The sequence below is a fragment of the Schistocerca piceifrons genome, chromosome 2, assembly GCF_021461385.2.
Source record: "Schistocerca piceifrons isolate TAMUIC-IGC-003096 chromosome 2, iqSchPice1.1, whole genome shotgun sequence".
NCBI lineage: Eukaryota > Metazoa > Arthropoda > Insecta > Orthoptera > Acrididae > Schistocerca > Schistocerca piceifrons.
The window spans coordinates 1,088,254,296-1,088,274,769 of NC_060139.1; the positions used below are offsets into that span (position 1 = coordinate 1,088,254,296).

General features: G+C 41.2%; 1 protein-coding gene across 1 annotated transcript in view; it reads left to right on the plus strand.

The window, feature by feature from the left end:
- The first annotated feature begins 1,237 nt into the window (after positions 1–1,237).
- The window catches only part of LOC124776147 (PDF receptor-like), a 417,916-nt gene continuing 398,679 nt past the window's right edge, over positions 1,238–20,474 (plus strand). The window contains exon 1 of the mRNA XM_047250984.1: positions 1,238–1,348. Coding sequence (XP_047106940.1) covers positions 1,252–1,348 — 97 coding nt within the window. The 5' untranslated portion in view covers positions 1,238–1,251. The remainder of the gene's footprint in view (positions 1,349–20,474) is intronic.

Sequence of the window (20,474 nt, forward strand, 5' to 3'; positions counted from 1 at the left end):
TTCGAAGCAAAAAATTCTAATAAATATCGTTTTCAAAATGCATAACTTAAGAACTATGAGCAGTTCTTCATCTACAATAATCTGGAACAAATCTGTTCTGTTGCAAGCTCTTTGCTTTCCATATTTTGGGCGACGGAAGTATGGACTGGAACAAGAAAATATTGTCTGTTAAACATGGGTTATAGAATTCAAACCTTAGGAGTTATGCTCACTTATAAATCAAAAGAGATGTGTCTCGCAGTAGCGACGATGAATGAATGACTGCTCATAGCTCTTATGATAGGCACTTTAGAGCCAATGTTTACTGGAGATTTTCTTCTTGTTTCGGTCTATACTACCACCACTCAAAATGTGGAAAGCAAAGAGCTGGCTGTGGACGAGTTTTGTTTCGCAGTATCGAAGATGGGGAAGTGCTCATAGATCATTCCGATTAATCTTTCCTGTCATACCGCTGACTACTTACTATTCTCTTACATATTGTACGTGACATAAACCAAGCTTTAGCCCAGGTAAACATTGTGACTGAAACAGAGAAAGTTCCAAAAGCATCGAACACAATTGGTTACAAACTGTTACCAACGGTACGAACTCAACTGCCATGAATTTCAACAATGGTAATCTACGTGCGCGATTGTCAGAGACCTCCGAGAGTTCTCTATACGTCTCCAGTTAAGTATCCGCGAATGTAGTGGCAACAACAAATTAATTTCGGCGTACAAAATTATTGACGACTGTGACTATATGTAGTAAGATACGAAAAACTGTAGACAATGTCCGTGTACAGTCACTGGTTAAGGTTGTTTATCTCTTACCGCAGAATAAAAGTGTTTTTTTTCTAGTCAGTAACGCGATCTCTAAAAATTTTTACGCGATCTCCCGCGAAGTGGGTGCAGTGGAAGGTGCCAGAGATCGCGACTTCAGTTTGAGAACCCCAGCTCTAGACCGGGGGTTCCCATATGTCTCCGTGACGGACCACCTCGAGAATCCTGTACTTTGATTGAACATCTACTTTATTTTGAAGTTTAATAAAATAAAAAGTGAGCAAACAGTTAGAAGTCCTCAAGGAAAGCGGTGAGAAAACTCGACTACAAATATCATTCGAGAAGATCAACTTCATTTGCACTAAATTCGACATTAACGAACTGAACACAAAATACGGGAAGATCAAACGAGTTAGACACTTCCAATACCTCAGAGAGATCATTGAACCAACGTGGTTGGAAAACATTTATACCGTTCTCACGTGCGGCAATGACAGACAAATCTGGAAACAGTGCTTCAGACGTTGTCGGCAACACAAGCCTCGAAACATGCATTCGGAAGTATGAAGACTCCGTTGTCCCCGGTGGTAAGTAGCCTACACACTTCACGTTCTTAGATTATCTTTGCTTCATAATATACAGTGATTAAACCTGAAGCGCTGTACGCGAGCCAAACCTTGGTACTTAATAGAAAAGGCAATCTGGAGAACATCTTGAAGGAGGAAAGAAAGAACGTGAGGGAAATGCTGGAACCAGATAAAACAGAAGAGGGGTATATACTCAAATCGCGCAAAGCAAAAGAAGAACTGTCCAACCTTGCCGCAGATATCAGGAAACGAATGCTGAAATTCTATGGACACATTCATAGGCTCCTATCTTCAAGGCTAACTCACAAGATTGTGACATACATTGCAAAACTGAAGAACGTACCACGGATAGAACAAGTCAAATATGACTTGGAAAAGTCACAGATAGGAACATCGGACATATTAGACAGGAAACGTTACCATCATAAGATAAATAGATGGATATCAAAGCCAGAGAATGAAGTCCTTAAAAGATCAGGGACAAAGTGGTCAGAAGAAAGGAAGAAAGCACGTAACGAAAGAATGAAACTACATGAGCTGTTAGAATGGCGAATCATAAATGTAATGCCTGACCCGACAGGCCCCACACGCACATAATAATAATAATAATGAGAAAAAGTTAGTTTCTCTTGTGATTACTTGTATTTTAAATCTTAACTAATAATACAGAAGTCATATCACAATTTAAAAAAAGATAGTCGTCAAAACGTCTAGAAAAAACCACCGTGTTGTTAATAGTATTTTCGCAAAGTTTGAGGAAACTCTGCTCTAGACCAATCTCATATTCGGTGATAGTAAAACTGCGTGCACTTACAGCTTATTTGTTTGTACTGTTAGAAACGTGAGATAAGTCAGATTAAATACACTAAGTTGATTTTTCCTAATCTTCTTAATCTGTGCGTGGAACAAAGAGTGTTGAAATGTAAGTATCTGCTATGGCTATTTGACGTTGAAGGTTTTTTTAAATTTTTAAAACAGTTTATTGACAGTGCCTTAAACTCGTAACATTTGGATAGCCCAGTGTTTCGCATTTTCTAACACGCGCTATGTGTCAATAATGTGTGACATGATAACTCTATCTCTATATATTTCTCTCGCACTATACTCTCTGATTCCCCACCCTCTCACTCTTCTCTCTCTCTCTCTCTCTCTCTCTCCCTCTGTCTCTCTCTCTCTCTCTCTCCAACCCTCCCCCCCTTTCCCCCACTCTTTCTATCGCTCTCGGTGCGTGTATTATGCGCAGATACCTAAAAATCAAATGGCCGAAGAATGTAAGAAGCTAGGTATTGAGACTGCTGGTGACACATTACGACATTCCTACTGGTACGCAAATCACCAGTTCGTCTCTTTGACAGTGTGTGTGGCATGGTTGGAATCGTGCAGCCTCAGTTCGCAATTCGGCCGAAACAGCCGACACGTGTCGCGTCCCCAGGGAGCGGGTGGGAGGTGTATTGGATTGTGCGCTCCAGACTGGCTGCACTGCCGGGTGGGAGCAATGAGACAAACGGGTGACTTTAAACGACGTTTCATTTTTAGCTTTTGCTTCTCCACCTACAGCTGCCTCTCGTACTAGATGGTACCGTATATTGTAGCAAATTCCCCAGCACACAGCAATTTTTTCTTTGGTAATTAGTATTACCTTGAAAATAACGCGGAACGTCTGAAGAAAGTAAACGAAACTTAACTGATTCAGCCTCAACTACAGTTCATGACACGAAAGAAATCGACTGCCGTAGACAGAGGAGGCTATTAACTTGTACTCATTTCTTTAACATGTGGCATCCGGTTTATTTTCTAGCACGGTAACAATAAAAGTGCCGTTCACTTTAGATAGCTGATTTGTTAAATCTGTTACGAAATTATGTAAATGCTAACTGGGTCAGTTACTAAGTTGTAATAGCATTACTCCTTTGTTTTATGACCACCGTTCGATTACATTGGCCACGAACGATTAAAAGCAGTTTCTAATTACGTCACGCATGAATGTTGTTATTTTAAGAAAAATTTTAATGGTGTGTGAACTGGTAATGACACCAACACTAATCCTCTATCAAGATAAAGATGATTTCATGTGCAGTCTTTGCAAGAACTAGGAAAGTTTTGCAACACAGCTTTATTTACTTCATTCCGTCGAAGTTATTTCCACCACACTGAATACGTCTCTCCATCCACCAAAACCAATCTCTAAACCAGTTCTTCCAAGTTTCTGTAGGAAGGAAGGGACACTCGTTGTCCAAAGCCCCCAGTAGGTTCTCAGCACTTGAAAACTGCAGTCTTTTCAGATTGATTTTCATATGCGGGAGCAGTGCAAAGTCTCAAGGAGCAAGGTCTGGACTGCAAGCAGGGAGCTCAAGAAATTTGAGGCCTGTACCCCACAGATATTCATTGCATGCTTCAGCACGGTGAACTGGAGCGTTGTCGTGATGGAGGAACCAGGTATCCATCAATTCTTCACTTCGGCCGCAGTTTCTTCAAAGATCGGATGACTTTGGGCAGGCATTGCTCAGTGTACCACTTATCTCTGTCTCTCGATTTGGAAAAAAAAGCTACCATTTTCTTCATTTCCGACCGGGATTTTCTGACACCTAGTAGTGGGTCGTAATCTTCAAACACTGAAACATTGTTTTGTGTGTTAGTCGTCACGTCATAATAGAACAACCGAGTGACAGGTCACGATGTTATTCACTTACTGACATTGTCCCTTGGAAAACTTCTTTAACATCTCCCAGCACCAAGTCCCACGTCGTGTCATCTGCTCTTTCGTCAATATATGCGGCATCCATAAATAACGAACGTTCTTTCCTTGCAAATGATCATGCAACATCGACCGAATTGCTGGTGTATTAAGCCTTTATCTGCTTATAGGCACTCGCCTATCTTCGTCTATCATTTTCGTCGCAGCATCAATGTTTTCCTCCTTAACTGGTGATCGTGGCCTTCCCGTCCCGTCAGCGTCCTTTAGAGTGAAATTCCTTCTTTGGAATTCTCTGTGACACCTGAACATAGTTGTTCTACGTGGACACACATCACCGAGTGCAGGAGTCATTTCTTCGAAGCACAGGTCTAAGTTTAAACCAAGGGCGATGTTGTACCGCAAAACTGCCTGATTCTCACTTTGTGACCACGAGTGCCATAGCAAGCACTCCAAACGAACAATGACAGTGAACGACTCTGCCCACACACTTGGCTCAGTGGGTACAGTTCAAGTATGAACGATTCTCAGAACACAGCAACGATCACCCCCCTGCGACTTAGTGTTGCGACTTCCCTAATACCGTTTTAATGCAATAGTGCTGTAATTTTTGGTTGTTACTTAAACTCATTCTTTCACCACTAACACTGTTTTAAGTGCATTTTAATTACTTTTGTTGTGTATGTGTGACAAAGAGAGAGATAGAACATGAAAGTTTTATTGTTACACTTGTTTGAACCGCTAAACTAAAGCTGTCACCAATTTCTCTAGCAACATTCCCAGACATTTAAGCTTTGTGTATGGAATAACTAGCCGTCGACATACCCAGGGGAGGGGGGGGGAGAAGGGGACCAAGGGGCAGATGCCCCCCCCCCCACCCACATTTTTCTCCACAAAGAGAACTGCAATGCTGCAATAACCCCAATGGACAGATAGTTAAATTCAGTGTTAGTATGGGGTAAGGCATAACATGATTACTGATGGCTGTTGATTAGTACCAAGTGTACCCCGAACCGCTTGTTGTGAAATCTTAAAACTACTTCGTCATCCACCGTGAAATTAATATCTGTTGTCCCCGCTGATCTCTACCAGCTCACTGTCTTTGTCAGCTCTTGACTCCAACCTCTAAACCATCACCTTTATTTTTTGGACGGTTCTGCTAATAAAGTGGATTGGCGTAAACAGTAAGCTCACACTGGGATTCTGTTACAACTCTATTAAAATGCGAGAACATGAACTGAATGCATACACGCCCAATAGCCCGTAGCATGTCCCCAGTGGTTTTAGTCCAATCGGACAAATGAAAACAAAGTTAGATCATGATAGGCTTCAATAGATATAAACATTCGGAATTGCTTTACGTCATGTTTGCAGAGGCTTAGAACTGTTATAGAAAACGCCTCAAGTTTTTGTGTTCGTAAGGAACTTATCTTTATACACGCAGGTCTTTCTCGAATACAAACAACACAAGCCATGCGTGTCTGAGCGAGGCGCTGTAATGATGCGGCACAGGACTTGCTTCCGAAAGAACGATGCTTCAGATCGACAATGTAGACTAAGTTCTTTCATCTACATCTGCATCTACATTTATACTCCGCAAGCCACCCAACGGTGTGTGGCGCAAGGCACTTTACGTGCCACTGTCATTACCTCCCTTCCCTGTTCCAGTCGCGTATGGTTCGCGGGAAGAACGACTGTCTGAAAGCCTCCGTGCGCGCTCTAATCTCTCTAATTTTACATTCGTGATCTCCTCGGGAGGTATAAGTAGGGGGAAGCAATATATTCGATACCTCATCCAGAAACGCACCCTCTCGAAACCTGGCGAGCAAGCTACACCGCGATGCAGAGCGTCTCTCTGGCAGAGTCTGCCACTTGAGTTTGTTAAACATCTCCGTAACGCTATCACGGTTACCAAATAACCCTGTGGCGAAACGCGCCGCTCTTCTTTGGATCTTCTCTATCTCCTCCGTCAACGTGATCTGGTACGGATCCCACACTGATGAGCAATACTCAAGTATAGGTCGAACGAGTGTTTTGCTAGCCACCTCCTTTGTTGATGGACTACATTTTCTAAGGACTCTTCCAATGAATCTCAACCTGGTACCCGCCTTACCAACAATTAATTTTATATGATCATTCCACTTCAAATCGTTCCGCACGCATACTCCCAGATATTTTACAGAGGTAACTGCTACCAGTGTTTGTTCCGCTATCACGTAATCATACATTAAAGGATCCTTCCTTCTATGTATTCGCAATACATTACATTTGTCTATGTTAAGGGTCAGTTGCCACTCTCTTCACCAAGTGCCTATCCGCTGCAGATCTTCCTGCATTTCGCTACAATTATCTAATGCTGCAACTTCTCTGTATACTACAGCATCATCCGCGAAAAGCCGCATGGGACTTCCGACACTATCTACTAGGTCATTTATATATATTGTGAAAAGCAATGGTCCCCTAACTCTCCCCTGTGGCACGCCAGAGGTTACTTTAACGTCTGTAGACGTCTCTCCATTGATAACAACATGCTGTGTTCTGTTTGCTAAAAACTCTTCAATGCAGCCACACAGCTGGTCTGATATTCCGTAGGCTCTTACTTTGTTTATCAGGCGACAGTGCGGAACTGTATCGAACGCCTTCCGGAAGTCAAGGAAATAGCATCTACCTGGGAGCCTGTATTTAATATTTTCTGGGTCTCATGAACAAATAAAGCGAGTTGGGTCTCACACGATCGCTGTTTCCGGAATCCATGTTGATTCCTACATAGTAGATTCTGGGTTTCCAAAAACGACATGATACTCGAGCAAAAAACATGTTCTAAAATTCTACAACAGATCGACGTCAGAGATATAGGTCTACAGTTTTGCGCATCTGCTCGACGACCCTTCTTGAAGACTGCGACTACCTGTGCTCTTTTCCAATCATTTGGAACCTTCCGTTCCTCTAGAGGCTTGCGGTACACGGCTGTTAGAAGGGGGGCAAGTTCTTTCGCGTACTCTGTGTAGAATCGAATTGGTATCCCGTCAGGTCCAGTGGACTTTCCTCTGTTGAGTGATTCCAGTTGCTTTTCTATTCCTTGGACACTTATTTCGATGTCAGCCATTTTTTCGTTTGTGCGATGATCTTTAGTGGTTTTCCTAAAACTCTTAAAGCGAATAACACGATGATTTCTTTGAAGAGTATCGTTTCGATACCTTTGCCTTCCCTTCCCCTTTCTCCAACTTCTAATACTTCTCCTGTCCGGTATTTTACTCTGTCTCTAATGAGACCATAGTTGAATGATTTTAATGAAACCCGATCGTCTTTCCTTCAGTGTGTGTGGTTACTTGTTTGAGCGAGACAGAAAGATAGAGCGAGAACAACAGTAAATGTGGAAGACCAGTTCTTAAGCTAACATCACTTTTTACTCAATTTTATAAAACATTTGTATGAATTACTTTGAGTAATGGAATGCATCTGACGAGAAAGTATGTGTATCAACAGCTACAAAGACAAAATCGAAATGAGCAGACCGTGTGTGAAATGTCCTTCAAAACAGAGAGATAGAACTTCATTAGCAATAAGAGGACAGCTTAGTAATTCTGAGGAATAACGCAGTTAAGAGAGATGCCCCAGCTATTTCGTCAACTGCCTTATAAAGGCAAAGGAACTTGCTGAAGCAGTACAATGAACTTGCTCTGTTAGCGTTAATTGACGTTCAGTATTTCTGTTTCTCTTTCGCGCCAGCTTGGTGTGCAAGGCCTCCATTTACAACGTGATTATTCCAGATTCCTTTGTCCTGACATTTCTGTTCATTGATGGCAACGGTCTGAGTTGCGAGGGCAGTAACGACATTTGAGTTCGAAGCTGCTAGCATTATTTCATTCAAACACAGCGGCAACGTTTGTGTATGTCCATTGTAATCATGTGCAAATAACAGACTCTCGATCTTAAATATGATGGTGTATAGTAATGAAACTAATTGGTATCTCTCTTAACGAATTCTACTGCATGAGTAAACATACCTGTTTCTCATGTAAGTGCTTAGGCTTCCGCTATCAGTGTCGCTTTGAATTAATTTCGGCTTTGACATTGTGTACAATTAAAAACAACTCTAAAACGCAAAAAGTTTCGATCGAGGAAATTCTGTCTGATCATCAATCGAGTCATGTCACTGTGATGACGCATCATGTCAAGGAGATTCCAACTCTTCATGTTCAGGCGAAATATCGTGTACATATCGAGTTCGTTTCTTTATAACAAAACGGTGAAACTGTTTGGACACGCGCTCACCACCACCTCCTGCAATAAAAACGCAGTCGGGATTGCCATAAGATGCCTCCTTATCGTCAGATGTCGCAAACCTAGGCTCACCTGACAAAAAAATAGTAACCCCTTAGCTAAATCATCATAAGTATCATTTAATATCCTGCAATTCCTCCCCTGTACTAGATGACCGCTTGGCTGCGATTAGGAAGTTGCCGCAAGGTTAGGCAGATACGTCGCATCCAGGTCAAGCAACTCGCTCAGGATTTCATCGAGCGGTTTCATAAAAACTACGGCGATGCTGATTTTGGTCTCCTACGTGCTGTTCCAACATGTGCCACACATTTTCTAACGGGTTCGAATCGGGTTATTTTGTAGACCAGTCAAGAAGTTGTGGGGTGACGGAGTAACCAGAAATGCAGTCACAGTATCTTCCACTCCAATGAACTTTGCTGTTGTCTTCTTTCTGCGCTTGTGTGAGCAATGGCCTCCTGTAAAGTGACCGGCTCTGAATGTTCTGTGCATGCAGTTCATGTCACAGTATTCTCTGGCTAACAGATTGGGAAAAATCTCCATTCGCTACCTGTCGGGTTTGGAAGCGAGTTTGATTCACAATCTGTGAAGCGCGTGTCTGATCCGTGTCAGTCAAGATCTTGAACTGACTACATTTCCGACGACGCGTTCCGTGGACATGTTGTTACACAGCTGCTTGTAGACACTTTGAACGAAACACCAAAAATACAGAAACCTCACTTATCGTATGGCCATGGGCACGGCCTAACACGATTGCCCTTTCTGTCACTCTGTCCTGGCGTTACATTTACCTGTGCTTGCGTACAATGTTCGCTTGAAACATAAATGTCTCACTGGTTGCATCTGCCTGCGACGGTACCTTACGGTTACTGCTCAGGAGTTGCTCTTGCAAACAGCATCCCATACGAGTCCTGTTTTTACTTGCAGTTGCTCGTACTTCAGGTACTTGGGCTATGCACAGCTTTGTTCAAAAGAATAGCTCGATGTAGCCATAGGGTCTGGTTGCGCACGTCTGCTTTCATGCCCTGCAGGTATTTCTCTGCAAGTAGTAACCTGTCCATGTACCCACAAGAAAACACATTTTTCGTGCTATGAAATTTGTTCGACACTCTAGCTCAAATGACATTTCTCTACAATTTTATCGCGTCTTATTAGAAATTTTAGAACTAATACTACCCTGTGCAGAAATCGCCGATTTAACTTTCCACTTAACTAAGCACATAACAGGGTCACAATTTATCAATACCTTATTTGCGTAATAAATAGTGTCTGAAACACATTGCAAAGTTGTCCACAACATATACATACAAATGCATTCAAAACAGTTCCAAAATAACAGACATCATAAAACTAACGAATGTAATATACTCCAAAAAGCTTTGCTGGTAATTTGCACGTCACTACATGTTTTACTCCCACAAGTAATTAACATTTTAATGTCTGACGACTTCCACACACAAGATGTTGTGCAAAAAATAATTTCAAACGAATTACGTCTAGTCATGAGAATCCCATCCAAAAACAACGAGTAACGCATTTCAGTAACACCTTGAAATCTCTCCCCAAATCTTATGTAGAGCACAATTTATTCCACTATTTCGCAAATAACGACCCCCGTGCACCAAGAGCCGTCCGGTCAAACGTCAACACGCACACCTCCGCACAACGTACATCTTAATTATACCCAATTACCGCTTCCACAAAACATTAATATTCCCCAAGATTCTTAAAACTACGCATGAAAATAGATTTATTTGCAAACTTATATTAATGCACACACCGTTTTTTCTTTTACAAGGCGTAACTCTGCCATCGTTGACGCCTACATTTACCCCGCCACTGTTAGTATGTTCTGAATCTCACTTTTTTTCTCTTTTTCACCTGCTAAAATTCGCGGCCTCTGTCTTCTTCCACGAACGGATGCTTACGTATATAGATATAATTTGTGACCACAGCTGGAACACCATTTCATTTTCGAGGAACTCACACTTTCTTTCTTCATCAACAACGTTCTTTCACATACAGGCTGCACATTTTTAATTTCAGCCTTCTCTAAACATTGTTCCCTCAAACAATCATTTTTATTATTCCTTCCATCTCCTCCATATTTATGATACGCGTTATGATTAGAGAGCAGCCTTCAATCTCGTTATCCATTCCTGGAGTCTTCTGATCTACCTCCAGCTCCTCTGGAAAATTAAATCAGTCTCAAAACCCGTCACTTCATCATCCTCGTAAGCATGAAATATGCTACTCGCTTCCTTCGAACTGAAGGTACCTGCAGTATTTTCACAGTTAACCACACAACACAAAACTTGGTCTCTCTTCAACAAATCCTCAATTATGTACGCCGAATCACAGGAAACGTTGTCAAAATTAACTCTACTAACATCCGCCAATAACTCACATGTTTCATTAATTAAAACGTCTATTTCATTCTTCGATACATTATAGAAATCACCACCAATAACTCTGTCAATCTCTGCGAACACACAATTGTTGCACAATAGAATTCACAGTGCACTCTAATTGCGCCACGTTCTGATCTAACTTTGTCTCCGTTACATTTTGTCTACTCTCAAACGCCTCCGTCACTTTAAGTTTTACATGTCGTCTAACACATTTTCACGGATCCTTCCGCATCCACTCATAATTCATGCTTTCATCAAGGACTGTTAGTCCACTTCCATCAATAGAAATAAATGCACAAACTTCTTCCTTCGAGATATCTACCTCAGGAGCTTCAACGTTCTCAACTTAAGCTTCTAAAACCTCACATTCACCTCTCTTTAACAATAAATCACCAGCTTCCACTGATAAATGAGAAAATTCACCACCAGCTGACGAGACAGCTGCTACGCCGTCTTTGCAAATACCTTCACACACTTCCGTCGATACACCACCAAATTCACCTCCAGCGGATGCGTCTACAACTTCAACACCTTCACATATATCCTCACACATTTCCATCAATACAAAATCATTCATATTACTTTCACGTACGCTGCTATAACTGTTGTTACATTAGAATTCGTCATACATTGCACCTCTATTAAATTCAGTTCTACCCCAGTACCTTTTTCCTATCACAGAATCTTTCATGAAGCATACATTCATTCTGTCATTCACCTCCCTTTTTTCTGCCCCATTTCATCATTCTCACATATCTCTACACATTTTACAACATTTCTTGCGCCCCTTTAACATTTTCATTGCTTAAAATTATTCCTTCTTTTATTCTTGCTTCTTATTATCTCTGTCTCCAACATTTGTGCCTTGTCTGCCGAATATTCGACGTCCACAGTTTTTAACATAGCCCCGGTTTATTTCACCATCTTCGGACCTGAGTTGCGGCGATCTCTAATTTCCCTACCTCTTATTCTGGTGTCATATTTCATGAGGCTTCAGCCCCTCATAACTTTGTTCCGAGTTTCGATTTCTGTTATGAAAATTTCCGTTTCCACTTCGTGTTTGAAAATTATTATTATAGTGATAAATGGTTCAAAATGGTTCAAATGGCTCTGAGCACTATGGGACTCTACATCTGAGGTCATCAGTCACCTAGAACTTAGAACTGCTTAAACCTAACTAACCTAAGGACATCACACACATCCATGCCCGAGGCAGGATTCGAACCTGCGACCGTAGCGGTCGCGCGGATCCAAACTGTAGCGCCTAGAACCGCTTGGCCACACCGGCCGGCGTTAAATGGTTCAAATGGCTCTGAGCACTATGAGTCTTAACATCTGAGGTCGTCAGTCATCAGTCCCCTAGAACTTAGAACTACTTAAACCTAACTAACCTAAAGACATCACACACATCCATGCCCGAGGCAGGATTCGAACCTTTGACCGTAGTGATCGCGCGGTTCCAGATTGAAGCACCTAGAACCGCTCGGACACTGCGGCCGGCTCCACTATGGTGATAATTATTTCTGTTATGATAATAGTAATTATTGTGAATATTACTATTGTTCTCATTCTGGTACCCATTTCCCTGTTCACTGTTCCAGTTATGTGGCTTTCATTTCAATACCTTTTCAAGTTTCTCAATAAAATGTAAAAGCTCATCATTGGAATTTGTCGGACTGTGGGCAAGATCACATTGTAAATATTTTGGTAAGGGTCTGTTGAGCATCGTGATTTCAGTCAACAGACCCGTTGGACGATTTATGTGCGTCATCTTAGCCAGTTCATGCTCACAAAAATATCGCGTCGACCCACTTCCATGTTTGAAACTTGGTCAATTTAGGAACTCATTTTGAACTTGCGTTTCTTTCTCTTCATTCCAATTTCTTTGAGGACACTTCATAGGAAGTAAATGATACACTCGTTAAACTTGCCTGTGATTGTGCATTGCCCGCAAAATGTCATTCAGCTAATTTAATTTTTGCCTCTTCTGACGTTCCTCTCACAACACTTTCTATATACGCAGCAAGAACATTTTCTGGATCGTATATTCCACCATTTGCAAAATACTTCGCTGCTCCCGAAATAATTCATGGAACACCTATCACACTAGTAGCTTGATTCACAGCTGAGTCATTTAATTCTTCCCGTACCTCTTAACTCTGCTGTTCGCTTAACAAAACGTCGTTATTAATCCCTGCTTCCAACTGTTGTCTATTTTTCACCACCTCTTTATCACAATCTAGCGGACAAATTGTTAATAGGCTTAGTGGTCGCTTCGTCAGGTGTATTTTACCTCAGCACAAATTCTTAACATTGCCACCCAGCCCGTTATGTGCTTTTTCCAACGTGCCCCCGAAATCATTTTCCACTGTTTCGACTCCGGTGTCAACCAGGCCACCCTCTCCAGAAATTCTGCCTTCAGCTCCCCGTATGGCTTCTAATTTTCAATCTGTCACCCCTTCTGCATCTGATTCAATTTTCTTCGCCTCAGATTTTACCATTATAGCTACATTTCCCTCTCCTTAACGTACCTCTGATTTTACTGAACCTATCGCTGTACCAAATGCCACCATCTTAGAGTCCAAGTTTATCAGAATTCCCCGTAACCACGTCATTGAATCATTCGCAATTATGTCTCCCCGCTAATATTGTCCCTGTCAACACTACCACGTTCAGTTTTTGGACTAACTGGCTCACTAAAATTACCTGAACATCACAGACTGGCTACTTATCCGTTCGAAGCTCCATCACTGACGCTGCAGGTTCACACATTTCAGCACTATCGCCGTAGGTACTTAACTTGTTGCTCATGTTGGCTGCTTCTGATTTACTGCTGCTGCCGGAAGCATCGATGCTGCCGAAGTCGCCACCGATGGCCCGCGTTACTGTAGCCGCCAGAGCTGGTATTCCTCCACCGCAGCTGGCCGCTGCAGACTCGAAAACTCAGCAAGCCCGTGCGTAGCCTACTTCTCGTTTTTTGAAGTTCCGTGGCGAACTTCTTCATACCCAGTTTTTGCTACCAATTCTCACGCACACAACTGCAGCAAGGTCATTACGCTCAAGACCCGACGCAGACTGCCTATCATTCAACAGCCTTTGGATCTGGACTCACAGTATACTGTAAAGTGTTAAAATTTGGAGTTGTAATCCTAAAGGGACTAAATTCATATCCCGGACGAGGAAACCTTAACTGCAACGAAACCAAACGTGTAGTGCTGAGTAGTTGCTCTTCCTGGTATTATCCTGTATGAGCAAACCAGTTGTGTCTTTTTCTATGGTTACTAGTAATTTTGGTACTTCTGCTATGCGCGACCCTGTTTAGAAGAGTAGCTCGATGTAGCCATAGGGTCGAGCCGCTCACATCTGCTTTCGTCCCCTGCCGCTCATACACCGCAGATATTTACCTGCAGCTGTGATCCTGCTGTTAAACTGTCTAAGCATTTGCTAGAATTTCCAGGTAATAAAATACACAGAAATACAAAACAGAAGTTAAGTGAATAACTTAGTGAAAAGGGTTGTATTGTAATACCTGTAATAGACGTAGAAGACAGAGAATTATGATCAATATTGTTTATTCAAGAGAAGACATCACAAATAAACGGGAAGTGATCCTACGGCACTCAGTTGAAATGCAAACAAAAATACCCTTATCACACGCAGTAAAATTACATCAATAGCGTTACGTGGACGGTATAAAAAGCCCCAAATTAAATAACCATCAAAAACTAACGTAAACTAAATCCACTTCGTGATCACAATACACAAAATATTCACCAACTCGAAGCACTTCAGAGTTCAAAATGATGTTTTGAAACACCCCCTTAGGAAAATCTATATTTTACTGTGCTGGAAAACCTCTACGTTATTTGATTTTCAAACAGCTAAGCAAAACTGAACGTACTCAGACATTTCTCTCTTTACTTATTCTGATCATCACTAAACTGACCCACAATATTTTTAGCGCCACGTAATCTGACTTTCAATAATCCCTACAAAAGAATGGCCCTGACTAACAATAACCTATACCGGTCATGACTCACTTACCTCACAAAAATCTTGGTTACTCGAACTACTGCAATACAGTGAGCGCCAATACTGTCAGCTAAATAAAAGATTCTAACTACTGAAGGCTAGAATGAAATGAAAGATTTTTATAGAGAACAAACAATGTATTTACCTTAATAGTGTTCAAAAGTATATATATATATATATATATATATATATATATATATATATATATATATATATATATCAGTTCATGACATCCAGTCTTACAAATTTACTCTGTCTGATGGACACATGTCCAGATCATCCGTTCTCAAAACTCCCCCATCTCTCCCCACATCCACCACTGCTGGCGGCTCACCTCCAACTTAGCAACGCTACGCGCTGTTAACAGCCAACTGCCCAACACTACAATAGCAAATACTCCAACAATGCAAACCAGCCCCAGACTTCACACAGCGCAGTCAGTGATTTTCTTATAGAGCGCTATGTGGCGTTACTAACATAAAAACCTAAACAGCCTACTTACATAGCCCCCCTGCTCCCCACAAAAAAATTTACAAATTGTTTTGGGCAGTGGCCAATAATAATTTGATAAAATTTTTCATAATTACAATAACGAAGATATCAAATGTAGACACTTATTGATGTAATGTTGGTCAAAAGCAAAAATTGTTGTCATAAAGACAGTCCTGATCATCCATCACAACAGTAATTACAGTTTTATCTTTTGTGTTGCGTATTAATTTGATTTTGATTTTGTTCAAATTACTTAATGTGTTCATACTCATCTGTGTCAGTGGAGGCTATGGGTCTTGTGTCATTCAGATCATTATCTCCCTTTGCACATAAGTTAGTGAACTGATCCGAAAGTTCAGCTACTTTCTCCGATAATGAACTGATTTCCACAGTGTGTTTTTCTGAACCAAGTTTCAGAGTGTCCATTTGTGTTGAAAACGTATCTACTGTGTCCTTTAAGCTTTCTTGAGTTTTTACACGTTGCGTATCCGAAACGGTAGATGCAACTGAGTCAATATTAGCTTTCAAGGTGTCGTGATCTTCATGTACAGCATCCTTTATGGATGCTTCGTGATTCTCTAATGCATTTTCATGATGCGAAAAAATGGGTTGGAAATGCTCACAAATTTGTGTTTTTACGTCATTACAGATATATATTGACATTTCGATCCGCTTTTAAGTAACTCAGCAGTTAAACCTTCACGTGTTTGTTCAAGCGTGGTGTCTAACTTATGAAGATCTTTTCCATTCTGTGTAACTTTCGAAGATTTTGTTCCATTGTGTCTAACTTTTGCAGCCTTTGTCCCATTTGACGGATTAACTGTAATAACAATGCCCTGGTGTCTGAAACATGTTCCTCAGTTCTATTCGGCAGTGCATTTGAACGAGCAATATTCGCATTTCGAAATGAAAATGTGTCCTGACTTGTTTGAGAAAACGGCGAGGACGCAAAACCTGAATCTACAGTATTTGCAAGATTGAGTCCTGTCATTTCGGAGTCCTCAGGCGAGCTGTTGCCGATCGATCGATCGACAATGCTTCCCTGTTCACTAGTTGTTTCACTGTCCATACCATTATTTGCCGCCCACTCCATTTCCCTATGCACAATTACCAAATTACTACTTTGAATGTCTGCTAAATCATTACACGTTGGTGCTGATAAGCTACGCTCGTCGTCACTATCATTTCTCAATCAACTTTGGAGCCTAGTGTTATATTTTTCACACGCCATAATTATCACGTATTTCACACGATAACAAGAAAAGAACAAAAACAAGAAAACACATTTACGTAACACTGAAAATGATATCTAGTTAACTGCAAGCGCAGCTGCGAAATACTTGATGCACATCTACAAGCATGCTACAAGTGTTTTACAGTACAACAACGGAAAACTACAACTGTAAAGGAAATTCTCTCTACAATTACGCTCTAGCAATAAACAATAGCTACACTAATTACACAAACTACAAGACAAAACCGGAAGATTTCAGTGAGGTATCCTGAGCTAAGGGTCGACATATGAAACGACCCCTTAGAAAAACTGATTTTCAAATAGCTGAGCAAAACTGAACGTACTCAGACATTTCTCTCTTTACTTATCATCACTAAACTGACACAATAATTTTTTCGGAACACAATCTGACTTCAATTATCCCTACAAAAGATTGGCCCTGACTAACAATAACCCATACCTGTCATGATTCACTTACCTCACAAATATCTTTGTTACTCGAACTACTGCAATACAGCGAGCGCCAATAGTCAGCTAAATAAAAGATTCTAACTACTGAAGGCACTAACTACTATATCAGTTCATGACATCCAGTCTTACAAATTTACTCTTTCTGCTGGACACACGTCCAGATCATGAACTCTCAAAACTCCGCCATTTCTCTGTCCACGTCCACCACTGCTGGCGGCTCACCGCCGACTGCGCAACGCTACGCGCTGTTTACAACCAACTACCCAACACTACAATAGCAAATATTCCAACAATGCAAACCAGCCACAGACTTCACACAGCGGAATAAGGGATTTTATTTTAGAGCGCTACATGGCGTTACCAACATAAAAACCTAAACAGCCTACTTACAGATTCACAAATTAACACACGTGATACGAAGAACAATAACTCATACTCTGCCTATGCGCGGTTCCGGTTTACAAGCGGAAAAATTTAAGAGTGCTACTCTGCATCACATTCAGACCACTTGCATAATAAGTTCCCTTCAGAAGTGTTGTCACCGAAAGGACGGAAACACGTCCTTTACCGTACGCAGGTCTGCCCCCCTCCAGCACTCAACATTACGTGTTCAGAATCACTCGCTTAAATTAGTCATATGAAACGTCACAGTGTCCACCTGACTGCACCAGTATTCCTCCACTATCCAGTTCTCATTGGCCATCCCCACCACAAGCATATCGTTCTCAAGCCCTACAGACATGATTTGACACACTTGACCATTTTTCGCACTAAACACTTTATTTAAATATTGCTGTATTAACAACAATATTTAAATAAAGGCATGTTATGAAGGTCCTGTCACATACAGATAATTTACAGTAATTATAAACAAAGGTTTGTCAATAAGTAAATACGCCAGTATTGTTTCACACGTGTGCTCATGTTAAATGGCAACGAATTGTGGCTGAATATTGTTTATACAATTATTAATAGGTTCTTGATAGAGGCATGTTTTGGTACTCTTTTGAATTGTGGTGTTCGCTAACACATGCAACTGACCACTACTAAATTAGCACAGTTCTCAATAGCAGCTGGAATCAACATTTAAATAATGTTACTGGCAAAATAGTAAACTGTTCATTAAATTGAAACAGGCCTGTGACAAAATATGAGCTATTGATGCTGTTTTCATTTGCTGTGTGAATGTGAAGAATACGATGTTCTAACAAACATTTGTGTTGTATAAAAGATATAAAAGACGTCGTAAATCAATAAATAAAATAGACACAGATGGGTAGCATTCAGGTACGATAGCTAGAGTGCAATGCAGTCATCTGAGATATTGAAATCTCATGAAGCGATTAAAATCTTAAATTCAGAGGTTCGCTGATTCAATTTTTATTTGTTCTGAAATAGTAACTTCTGTTGTTTTAAAGATATTTCTTTCGGAGAATGCAAATGTTTACAAATCTGCGTTAACATATAATGTGAGTTATTGTCAAATCTCAATTAACTATAACAGCTATCTTTAAGATTGTGTGACACTCCGACCTGATCTGGAAACTCAAAATATATCTTTAGGGTGGAGGCCGAGGATCCTGTGTAGCGTCGTCAAAGTAAAACATTACTTCTTTTACTCTCTAGAGTACCTCTTGTGTCTCCATATCTCCCGCTGCAGCTGGTGGCTTCATAAACAGAGTGGTATCTGCTGAATCCTGAGGCAGGGCTGCCAAAAATCCCTGCATCAGCCCTGATCACAGACAGGTCACTCAGAGTGTGGCGGCTTGTCCGACTGTAGGTTAGGAAAGCACTTCTCATCAGTTGGTGTGCTAAGGAGGAGGCTGTGATGGCGGCACGTGTGTGTTTGGCTCACAAGCTGTCCTGAGATAACTCTGTCCCCATCAGGTTACGACCTGTGTTGTCCCAACACATGGACCACTTCGTCATATGTCATATGCCATGATGTTAGGGTGATTGCTAATCCCATCCTACCAGTTTGGTAAGCCATCTGACTCGAACAATGCCGAATGCTACGGTGAACTGGGATTGTGTCGGTAGACTCGTGAGCTACCCATCAGTGGCGGCTTCAGTACTGGATGCAACAATCTCACACAAGTTGTTATGATGTAACAACATAATTAACAGAGAATAGAATGTGAATGACATGAATGCCATCGATCCCACTGATCGACTCCTTCTAATCTTGGGAATGAGGGGGAGGGGGGGGGGGTGATGGTGGCTTAATCAATTTGTTTCAGTATCATAACTGCTCTGTCAAACCCTTGACAGGAGTTGTTGCATCCTAAAGAGTGCTTCTTACATCATATTATGACAGCAATGGAGGCAGGTTGGACTGCACTTGTCATACATTTTTATGCTGAACCAGCTCGCACTCAAGCACAGAAGTGGTGATGTCACACTCCTGGAGCCCGACTAGCAATGTCAGACTGTTTATGCCACTGACTCATGCTGCGACTACCGTGTGCATATGCAGTGCCTCACGGTGGGGACTCTTCTTCCTTCAGTATTTTGATGCATAACCGCAGTTTCCAACTCAGCTCCACAAGAAACGTGCGGTTAGCAAAACTGGTTATAAAGGAGCGAACTGAACATAACCCCAACACTTCGGCCGAAGATAACGATTGGAAAACAAGTCGAAACATGCAACAATACGACGTCCGACTCAGGCGACTTGATCAGAGAAATTCACTAAGAATGTGTTTCGATCGTCGTTGCTGTGTTCTTCTTCAGGCTAATAAGCTGCTGAATTCTGACAATGATGCTCCCTATATATCATATTATTCCAATAGTCAAGTGGGAACAAATTTCACAATTTTTGGATCGTCATTCGATAGCAAATAAATAATATAACAAGGAAGGTGAGAATACTGCAAGATTTCCAGTCGACGATAAGGTCGTTAGAGGTAGAGCACAAACTCGGATTGAGGAAGGCTGGGGTAGTAAATCAGTCGTTTCCCTTGCAGCCGACCCATCCTGGGATACGTCTTTAGTTATTTAGGGAAATGACCAAATAAAATGAAATTCCTCATCTCTTCTTTGTGAAGAAATATATTATTGATAGTTTCAATGTCTTGTGTTTATACAGTATCAGTGTCTTCACATCGCAATGTCCCTGAGACTCTCAGGCTAAACGAAGGAACGTGCAGTGTTCTGACTATTACTATGTATTGTGTTTATACAATATCTGTAGCTTCACGATATAATGTCCTTCAGACGTGCACGCACGTATGAAGGAAAATACATTATTCTGATGCTTACAGCTATAGTAAATATACGTAAATGGATTCGCATTTAGCGAATGTGGACTGGTGTCAGCTGTTCATCGCACATGAAAATACTAATCCATTTTCGTATAATTCTTGGCTGCTGGAATTGTCATAACAATGCTGTAATGTGAAAATACAGACACCATATAAACACAAGACATTGTAACCAGTAGTAATGTAGCAACGCCTTGATGCCCTGTGATAGCGTTACGATTGAGGATTCTGTCACATATGTAAGTGTGGA